Genomic DNA, 10683 nt, shown 5'->3' with positions numbered 1-10683 from the left:
TTGCACGTGACATCTTGATGCTCTATGAAACAAAGAGGGTTCAACTTCAAAAATAATTTTCAAAATACGGAGGAAAAGTTTGTCTTGCGACTAATAACTGGAGTTCGTGTCAGAATATGGCGTAAACGTGTTAGACTGCTCATTTCATCGATGTGGAATAGAAGTTGCAGAACAAAATACTAAAATTTTGTCAAGTCACCCGCCAAAAGGGAGAGATTATGGCTCAAAATGTTGAAGCTTGCTTGAATAGCTAGAAGTTGAACAAGATCTTGAGTTTGACCGTTGATAATGCATCGTCTAACAATGTAGGAGTTATGTATTTATAAAGAATGCTAATTTCTTGGAAGAGTTCAGTTTGAATGGAGAGTATCTCCATATGCGGTGCTGTGTGCATATTTTAAATCTATTGTGAAGGATAGACTGAAGGAGATTGATGATTTGATCGCCAAAATTCGAGATGTTGTGAAGTATGTTAGATCCTCAAATTCAAAGATTAACTAGGTTCAAGGCATGTATTGCACAAGAGAATATTCTACATAAAAGTCTTGTTTGCCTAGATGTTGAAACATACGAAACTCTACATACTTGATGTTAGTAACAGCCTTAAATCATCAGAAGGCATTTGAACTATTAGAGATGCAAGACAAAAAGTTTGTTGAAGAATTAATCAAGGAAAGAGGGGTACCTTCAATTTAAGATTGGGATTAATCCAAGTCCGTCTTACCATTTTTGGATATGTTTTACGATGCTACACTTCGCATTTTTGGATCCTCTTATGTCACTAGTAATTTATACATGAAAGAAGTGTTTGCTTTTGGAAGGAAGATTCAACAATATCGTAATGATGATGATTTGAGCATAAGTCTTATGGCAAGTAAGATGAAAGCAAAATACAACCAGTATTGGAAAAATGAAAAAACTATTAACATGTTATTAATTGTTGTAGTTCTAGATCCTTGCCATAAATTGGATTATGTTGAGTGGTGCCTAGTTAATTCTTTTGGTGTGAAAGTGGACAGTGAATTAAAGACAAAATTGTCTTCTTGTCTTCATTCACTTCATAATTTATATCAAGGTAAGATGAAGGAAATCAAGATATCTTCTCTCAACCGAGTGCAAGTGATAAAGCCAAAGACAGTTATGATATGGGGTTATATCACTTAATTGTTATTTAAATAAAGATTGTGAGCCAGATGATAAATCTTTGGATATTTTAGGATGGTGGAAGGCTAATGATAAACCACAATTTTATAGTTTATATTGTATTGAATTTGGTGGATTTTATTAATTTTTTTCGTATTTATTCATCAATTTGGTATTGTTTTGTGAATTTCTCCTAATTGTGCTTAATGGTTGAAAACATACTTTTTAGACTCTTAATTATCTAAATTTAATCAACTATGATTCCACTCGATATCTTGATGTGTTTGTTAGTGATTTCAGGTTTAAGAGGCAATGATTGAATCAAAGAAGTGAAGAAAAAGCATGCAAGATGGAGACTTTTTCTCTTCTCTTGTAGCTCATTAACTCCCATCGATCAATATCGTAGCTCGTTAACTCCCAAGATGGTAGAATTCCTTGTATGCACCGAAGATTGGCTTAAAGGAGACTTTTTCTCTTCTCTTGTACCTGAGAATTTCAAAGAGCTTGAAACGATCGAGCAAGGTAAATTAAATATTAAATGTCTCTTAAATATATCATATGATAATTTATCAATTCCAATATCTATTTTATAGTTTTTCTCTATCAGTTAGCTTGATATTATACAGTTTTTTGTGCAGATTTAATTTTATCAGAATTAATTTTATCAGAAGACATTACTTGTTCAGTGGATTCAGATTCAGCTGCGCTTGAGGATGACTAGAAAGTCTTGATTATTTATGTTTTATTTAGTTCTGTTCTAAACACTCTAGGTATTAGACTTAATGGAATAATATTTTAAATAACTTGGTAGGATTTAACTACTTATTTTTATTCTTATTTCAGTTTTTTTTATCTTGTTACTCGTATTCTAAAACTAATATAGATATGGAAGCTGTGAATACATATTATTCAGCAGTATTTGATGTTTTTGGCAATTGACATATAATGATTCAAATCTTGTTGCTATTGGTTCAAATATTACTCGTATTATTTTTTGGTGTAAAAACCGATTTTTTTTATTTCAAAATTGATTTTTTAAAGTAAAAACCAATTTTTTTGGTTTTAAAACCGATTTTTCTATATAAAAACCGATTTTTAAATTTTCTAACCGATTAATAACCAATTTTGTCATGTAAAACCAATTTGGTTAATTAACCTAACCTAAATATTTGATTAACCCAAAATAGGTTTGATTTTTGGACCATCTATAACCATGTACAGCCCCTAATTAACCTAAATATTTGGTTAACCAAAAATAGGTTTCGTTTTTGGACTATCCATAACCATGTAAGCCCTAGGGGTGACTATCACCGCAGCTTTGGTTTCTGCGGTATGGTCATCATCATCGTCATCATCAACAAGATTTTTCTGTTTCTCATCGTCACGTCGGCTGTTTTGTTTCTGGCTTAATAGCTCAGCCATGCATTGGACTTCTGCCCGCAACGACTCATTGATAGCCAATATCTCAGTTTGAGTGGGGGTGGAGGAGGGTTGCTTTACTCTTCCGCCATAGGTCGTGACTTGCAAAAAAAGAGGTGAAAATAGGACAGAAGAGAAGATGGTGGTGTTAGTTTAAAATTTCGGGCCCAATGGTGGGCGCCAAATGTTATTGTGGTAAGCCTCGAGAGAGGTATAGCTCGTCCGATCCAAGGTTGAATTCACTTCTGCTTGTGCTGGATGAGATATACATTGGCTTCCCAAGAACGGCGACAATCGACACCTGTAAAAGTACTCCAACGCTCAAGTTAGAAAGAGAGTGAAATGAATATATTGCAATTCAGAGTGAATAGCGTACTTTTTTGTGGTTAGGGTTTTTTCCTTTATAGACTTTTAATTTGAACGTGCTATAGTACCGTTACCTTGTTGACCTGTTTTTTAGGTGATTTTGGAGATTCTTTCTAAAGACGTGTTTGTCTTTAGTAACAAAATCATGCACGTGAATGTTGATTTGCCAATTTATTGGGAGCTTTGTGGCCAAGTTATAGCAAACGGACCACTATTGAATTTTAACTCTTCAATTGTAGGGTTTTTTTCCCAATGGCTGATTCACCAATATAAAAGAAAAAAACTTGTTAACATCGATGAAGAATTTTAAAAAGTATTACAACAATGTGACGTTCGAAAAATGCACTAGATGTAATTCAAAGAACTTGACATACTTATGTAGTAATTCACTTTAATTCATTTATTCATGAAATGCGACATGAAGGACATAGTATTTCATTCTATCTCAATATGTACATGGTGTAGTGTTCTATTCAACTAACGCATGTGATGCAGGAGGAGTACACGCAGAGGTTGGAGGCCGCGACTCAGCAATCTCAGTTGCCTAGTGGGGCCACGAAGCCGGCTCTGAGACCTCCATGGTGGATCCCGATAGGATTTGGCGTAAGATCGCCTCTGAACCTCACAAAAATCGCTGATTCGAGGTGGGGTTGTTCTTCGCCAGTGGCATCTGCTCTTCCGTGTTGGCGGCTTCCTATGGGTCTGCTTCTGCCACCAACTCTGCTGATTCCCAGGAAGTTGTTGACCTAAAGGAGGTGGTGCAGAAGCTGACATAGAAGCTTTACCAACAGGCAGAGCAATCTGAGCAGAGGTATCGAGAGATTCTTGTACGCGTTGCCATCAGCTCCGACCTGACGGAGAAGCTGGAGCAGCTCGATCGGTTGCGATAGCAGATGGAAGAGTACAGCCAGCAGATGCGAACTGGAGGCAGTGGCACTGCTGGTGAGGCACCGAAGGCAACACCTCCGCCGCCACAGCATGGGGACGATGACGACGATTACCAGAATTCGTAGGATTTAGGGTTGTACGCATTCTTGTTTGTCTACTTCATTGTATTTTACATTTGTGACATTTTATTTCATTCAAACCATTTATTTTTTAATAAAATAATTTCTTGATTTCTGGCTGACGTTAAATTTTTGCTAACATTTTTGTTAACAAAAGTCTCCTAATTGTGGCTTAACTGTGCCAAAAAATTTTAGGGTTTATAAAATTAACATTACCGTCGGATAAATCTGACGGTAACATGGCGCCTAAACAAGTGAAACGGCGCCAAAGTTATCGTCAGATTTATCCGACAGTAACCATCAACACAATCTCGCCAAATCCATTGAAAAGACCGACAGGAAATCCGCCAGTAATTAGCGTCGGACAAAATAAATCCGACGGTAAATCCGACAGTAATCTATTTAGTGGCAAATTTATTTTATAGATCCGACGATACTCAGCATTTTTCTTGTAGTGGATTTTGATGATTTCAGAGTTTCATTTCGATTGTTAACGACATTTGGCAGGAGGAAACACGAGGCAGTTTTACACAGCTAATTTTTTGCTTGCATCAATTTAATTCGTGTTTGGTTTAAGGATGCATCAATTTAGTTCATGTTTGATGTGAGTTCCATTCGATGGGACATGGGGGGTTCCGTGGGCCGTCACACATCCCGTGTGAGAAAGCGGCTCGCTTTGACACGTCCCGTGTGAGAGATCAGAGGGCTGTCACATGGCCCATGTGAAAGATCACACTAGAGAGGACTGACACATGGCCCGTGTGAAATATCAGATTGATGTCATACGGCTGTGTGAGAAAGTAGAGTTGTTTTTCCAGTTTTAGTATTTGTTAAACCCAACTAAGAAACTGATTTGGATGCGACTTAGGGTAGTTGCAACCAATATAGTGTTGAAATGTTTTTGTAAGTTATTAATCATTGATTAGTTTAGAGACAGAGTTTTCGGTTATTACCTAGACCAAAACATGGTTGTTTTGCAAAGTAGTCTGTTGGTTTTTTACGTAAATTCTTCTGGTTGCATTTAAGTGTATTTATTTGATTCAATGCGTTTTGTTTGATCCTGTTTATATTGTTGGTACAGGCATTTGTGGTTAGATGTTAACTTTTTCGACCCTATTGTGATTTTTTTCTCAAGAGAAGTTTGGAAGTGTATTATCAATTGAGATGCCATCATAGAATGTTAATCAGAAATTGGTGATGATGTTTTCGTTGTTGGCATGAAATTTGAGTCTATGAATGCAGTAATCCAATTTTACGACACCTATGCCGCTATGCGAGAAGAGTTGGCTTTGACTGGAGAAATAGGAGTTCAAAAAAGAATGCCGATGAGGTTGATACTATGTTATGCTTGTCTACAACCGGGAGGGCAGAGCCGAATCAAAGGCTGATGAAACGAGGAAGACTTATCTGGAAGGACCTATAGGGTGCAAAGCCAGGATGATTGCCTCTTCCGATGTCCAGGGTAGTTGAATTGTTAAGAGTAGTTGAATTTGAACAGTGTCACGATCTGAACTGCACACACACACATATATATTTTTGGTAACAATGAATATTCAAGTTTTGATGGTTAATAACAATCATTTTAACATGAAACCAAAAACAATTATGCTTCATATACACATACTTGTGCAATAAAAATACACCTTTCAGGCTTCACCTCCACGTAAAACCATTCTTTTTCAATAGCATCGGCGTGTGAAGTTGCATTTTGAAAATTGGTGACATTTTTTGGGTAATTGTAAAATAATAATGGCAGTTAATTCTATAGCACATATGTCATATGGTGATTTTATCTACTATCTGAATGTTAAGACTTTAAATTCCTGTGAACTATGTGCCATGCAGTATCCATTCCCAAAGGCAGAGAGACATGTGAATTCTATAATAATTTGCATACCTCCTTTTTGACAAGCCTCAAGAATTCTTCACGTTCCCTGCTAACTAACTGAAAATTTATCAGACATATCAATGGGTTCACATTCACAAATTCATCACAAAACCTTAACAGTCAGCAATAATTGAAAAGGAAAAAGAAGATCTACTCCTTACAGATGCACGGCTGAGCTCACAAAGTTGCTCCTGCTTGTCCAGTACCTTTGCTTTTACTTCTTCTGGTGCTTGCTTAGCTTTTGAAGAAGCCATCTCTTCCAATGGTAAATCCCTTTTGCTACCAACGGATTCTGTCACTTTGGCTTGTTCCTTTTCTTAAATGAGGTGAAATTTTGCATAGCAAGTAACATGTAAAAATAAAATAAAGATGGGACATGAAAATACAAATTCAATAACAAATTTTCGGTTCAATTTCATGCCAATGATATGGAACAAGTGACAAATAATTTTCCACAAACCTGCACTTCTAAATCATCATCTCTTTGAGATTCTTCAAATGTATGTCAACTTCTTCAAGCTGAAAAACCAGGGAGTTGAAAGCATGAATCATCGTACATACTTCTAGCTGGCATCAAACAAATTATTTTAGTTTTGTTGAAATGCAAAATTCAATTACAACAATAACTAACTTCGTTACTTAAATCCCTAGCAAAATTGGCATAAGCAGTTTCCTGAGCAAGCTGCAGGTCTAGTTGGGCCTGTGCTTCTTCCTCCAATGATCTAGCTTCCTAACAACGAATAGAGAAAAGGCAAGGGAATGATACATCAACATTTAATTTTCACGTAGAACTTGGTCTGCTCAATCACAATATTCAACATTAAAAGGGCGAGAAGATAATTTAAACAATGGAAAAGAAAGTGCATCTCAAGAATTTGTGGTTATCTCTTAAAAAGATCACAAAGAAAAAGCAACCAATCTTCATCCCACCAACTGGGCCACCTTTAGAATTATTACCTTTAATGCTATTGTTACCACTGGATTGGCAGAACTGTTTAACCTCAATCAATTGCTTTTCAAGCTGCAAAGGCAATAAGATTATCTTTAACAAACAAATTCAATGGTTCAAAGCTTGTAACATTAACGTAATGAATGGCAGCAAAATTTCCATTCTGAGATTGATGCATAGATGCATGTTAATTAAAACAATATGTATATTACCGAATACAAAATTCTCATGCTAATTAATTGAAACACTATGAAGAGCATAAAATTAAACTCTTCTATTGTCTGGATCAGAATGATTTGAATGATAGTGATAATGACCTTGTTCTTCTATAATAATAATCTGATCTTGATCACTAAAAAGCAAACATGGTGATGAATCCAAGAAAGAGTGGCAGCACAAAAGAGATGATGAAGCTACTCCGAAATGATTTTCCTCTATATAATGGATTTAATAGAGTTATATAACTGTGTGTGGGATATGTGTGTGTGGGCACGCTCATCTCGTATCTCTTATCTCATCTCATACCTCATTATATCTGCATGCTCTTTTAAAACTGTTGTTCTGCCTCTTAAGTTTTCTAAATAATAAATAATGGAGTTAGGAAGCATAGTGCAGTTCCTTGAGGACAAGTCCATCTTAGTCACAGGTGCTACTGGCTTCCTTTCAAAAAGTATATAGTTTTTTTTTTTGCGTGCGCGCAAACACACACACACACTTACTATTTTTATTTGATTAATTAGCATGTGTTTAATTACCTGATTTGATTTAATGACATCCAAGATATTTGATTGATCCTCTTTACACTCAGCAAAAGCAAGATTGTTGGAGTCTTGAAGTCTGATTGCCATAGAACAAAGCTGCGAGACGAGATTGCAGGGACAAGTATCATCCAGCAACATATTTTCTCTAGAAATGAAAATTTTAGTGGATGTTGTCAAAATTTTGGATCCACTTTCAGTTTCACAGATGTCTAAAATTTTGGATCCGCTTTCAGTTTCAACCTGCAACACAATCAATTTGTTTCGCGGGAAATAATTTAAGGGTATGCGAATTGACACATTGAACACGATCTGAAAGTTTAATAAAGCATGAAAACCAAAATACATACCATCTGTTGTAATTTAAAAGGGTATGTGAATAATGAATTTCAACTTCTAGTTGAAACTATAATAGTCCTGAAATCATGTCAATCATAAAAACCACATAAGCACTAAATCACCACTAAACAGTAAAGTATGGCAAACCCAATAAAACTCTGCATTAAAAGATTGAATACACGTCGACTACGTATGATATACTTAATAAAAATAAATCATGTATTATGCACTAAAGCATATTATCCTTTCCCCTGTTGTGGCCTTGCATTGAAAAGTAAAGACACAAAAGGATGATCAAGTCAATTACATGTACAATAGCTAATCCCTGCAAGTAAATTTTAAAAAGAAATTGTGTATGATAATCAATTATATTTGCAAAGCATGTCAGGCATAATCAAATGGCTTATATTGTTTTTAACTTTCAAAAAGCATCCTTAGCTACAACAAATACATGACTTACAATATTTCTAATTGAAAAACTTAAGCCCTAACTAAACTACTAAGTTTTGCTTAATTCTTTAACTAGACTTAAAAAGAATGAAGAACCTTCAATTCAGAGCAGATCAAACTGCTTAATTGTTTCTGACATTGTAATTGCTTCAATGCCAAAACTGAATCCTCTGAGTAAAGTATCAAGGCAGGTCATATTATATTATGCATATAATTTAATTGCCAAAATCTTCTCGTTGAGCTTTCTCCACATGCTACAAGCATGTATGCTCTATTTTGTTTATCCATCATATATATGCTCTTCAAACTTAGATCAAGATAGACAGAGCTAGTTATCTTTTTATTTTTTTTTTCTTCCACTAATTAAAAGTATAAATTCTCAAATAAAATTAGTCAAAGTTATGAAATTATATTTGTGGATCAATAATTAGAAATAGAAAACGAAAGAAATAGTAGCAAGTGCAGTTGCAGCAACAACAAGAACAACACAGAAGATCAATGGAAGTCAAAATACACAATATGAAAACAGAACAAGCATTCTCTATTTCTTTCTACTAGAGCAAGAACTAGATCAAAAATTATGAAGAAGAAGGAAAAATTAAAAGAATAAAATGAAGTACATTACCAATTAGAAGGGACAGAGAAGGCGGAAGCAAATTGGAAAAGCTCGATGATGGCAATAACAACGGCATTGCTTAAGGCGGCGAGGTGATAAACAAAGAAAGAGAGGAGATGAGCGTTGGTGACTAACCTTCGGATCAAAGTTAGATCCAGATCATAGAAGCCCCTTGAAAGCAGTGACACGGTGGTGCTTGCGGTGGCGAAGGGATGAGAGGCGGCGAGGAGATGAACGACGGCGGTGAAATAAGCGCCAGCGACAAACCTTCAGATCCAAGCCAGATTGAGAACCAGATCGTAGAAGCTCAATAAAGGCAGCAACACAGAGATGAGGTGCGACAAGGGGATGAACGGCAGCGAGGAGATGAATGATAGCAGCGGGAGATGAAAGGTGGCAAGAGATTCATGTAGCAAACCGTAAAGTATAAATTCAATTCTTCTATGGATATAGACGTAGGGCCTGCTAGTAAAAAAGCTTTACAAGTTTTACAAGTTATCAGCCCAAACTTTATTAACACGCGTATTAACTCGTTTTGAATGGAGCGTAACTACACGCGCCCCACTCAAACAGTTCATCTTCATCTTCGTCTTCTTCTTCTTCTTCTTCTTCTTCTTCTTCTTCGTCTTCGTCTTCTTCTTCTTTCTCTTCCTCTTCCTCTTCTTCGTTTTATTTTCGATTTTCATGGTTTCTAAAATTCTTTTTTTTCTTCTTGCTATACGTTCTTCTTCCTCTTACTCTTCTTCTTCTCCTTTTCTTTCGTTTCTGCACGTTCTTCTTCCTTGTTTTCCTCTTTTTCTTCTTCTTCATTTACGTCTTTTCTCTCTGTTTTCTCTTTTTTTTCGATTTTTCATGGTAAAATCGTTTTTGAAGAAGAAGAAGCAGCAGAAGATGAGGAGGAGAAAGAGAAAGAGTTCTGAATTATGCATAAGATGTACTTCAACGAAGAAAAGCTCAGTATACAAGCGATTAGGGCTTGTAACTATTACAAGTTCATTAACGCCTAATTCACTAAAACGCGTTGCAACTCCTACGTCACTTACACGTGCTATACAAAGATCCCGCGTTTGTATAACTACTAAATTTAAAAGATTTGTTTCCTTCTTTGTTCTCCTTCTTTCCAAATTTCATCGTTCTTCTTCTCGCGCGTCTTTCCCTGGTTTTTCGATCGTTCTTTTCTTCTCCTTTCTCATTGGTTTGTTCTTCGTCATTGACGTTAGTTCTTCTCTCTGTAACTCCAGTTTCGTTTTCTTTTCGATTTTCTGGTTTCTGAAATCAAAGTTTGAACTCGTTTTGAAGATAATAGATGATTCAACCTCAGATTGTCAGCTGAATCAGGGCAAAGTGGAGCACAAATAGGAAGGAAAATGAGATTAAGAATCAATTGATTACATGTAGCAAAGAGGAAAAATGAAACCCTCATAGCAAAGACTCATTTGATAGGAATTGGAATGATTTTCTGCTAAATTTTAGTCTTGTGGACAACAAGTGGCTTTCAGGTAGTGTTGGGTTAAAATCTGCAGTAGAGGTGTAAATTTAATTTTTTATCGGGTGTATTTATAGTCTGTGTTTGGGTGTATTATGCAGATCTCTATGCAGACCGTCATATATGGGTTCCAATCTATTTGGAATTCTGGATCACCACTTCATATTATAGTACCTGTAAATCAGACATTTTGAATACACCAGAGAGAGTTTAATTAATTTTGGTCTTGTAGACAACAAGTGGCTTTCAGGTAGTGTTGGGT

At 35.8% G+C, this 10683-nt stretch overlaps 1 protein-coding gene across 3 annotated transcripts; it reads right to left on the bottom strand.

The window, feature by feature from the left end:
* Positions 1 to 2266: 2266 nt before the first annotated feature.
* On the bottom strand, positions 2267 to 9356 carry LOC107619590 (uncharacterized). Of its 3 annotated transcripts, none has more exons than XM_088497734.1 (9): positions 9071 to 9356; positions 7881 to 7947; positions 7528 to 7773; positions 6781 to 6844; positions 6455 to 6553; positions 6284 to 6342; positions 5985 to 6139; positions 5833 to 5880; positions 2267 to 5447 (listed from the first exon to the last, which is right to left on the bottom strand). In XM_088497734.1, exons 2-5 carry the CDS (start codon positions 7881 to 7883, stop codon positions 6546 to 6548), a joined length of 321 nt encoding a protein of 106 aa, XP_088353860.1. In that variant the 5' UTR covers positions 7884 to 7947; positions 9071 to 9356; the 3' UTR covers positions 2267 to 5447; positions 5833 to 5880; positions 5985 to 6139; positions 6284 to 6342; positions 6455 to 6545. The 3 variants fall into 3 exon arrangements, with proteins under 3 accessions (XP_088353860.1, XP_088353861.1, XP_088353862.1); XM_088497735.1 differs by having other exon boundaries at positions 2955 to 5447; positions 5985 to 6134; positions 9071 to 9333; XM_088497736.1 differs by having other exon boundaries at positions 4762 to 5442; positions 9071 to 9311.
* Positions 9357 to 10683: the final 1327 nt, after the last annotated feature.

This window comes from Arachis ipaensis, chromosome B9 (assembly GCF_059453495.1).
Source record: "Arachis ipaensis isolate K30076 ecotype BB chromosome B9, ASM5945349v1, whole genome shotgun sequence".
NCBI classification, from domain to species: domain Eukaryota; kingdom Viridiplantae; phylum Streptophyta; class Magnoliopsida; order Fabales; family Fabaceae; genus Arachis; species Arachis ipaensis.
Note: the sequence above shows the minus strand (reverse complement) of the source record. Positions and strands in the feature narration are given on the sequence as shown.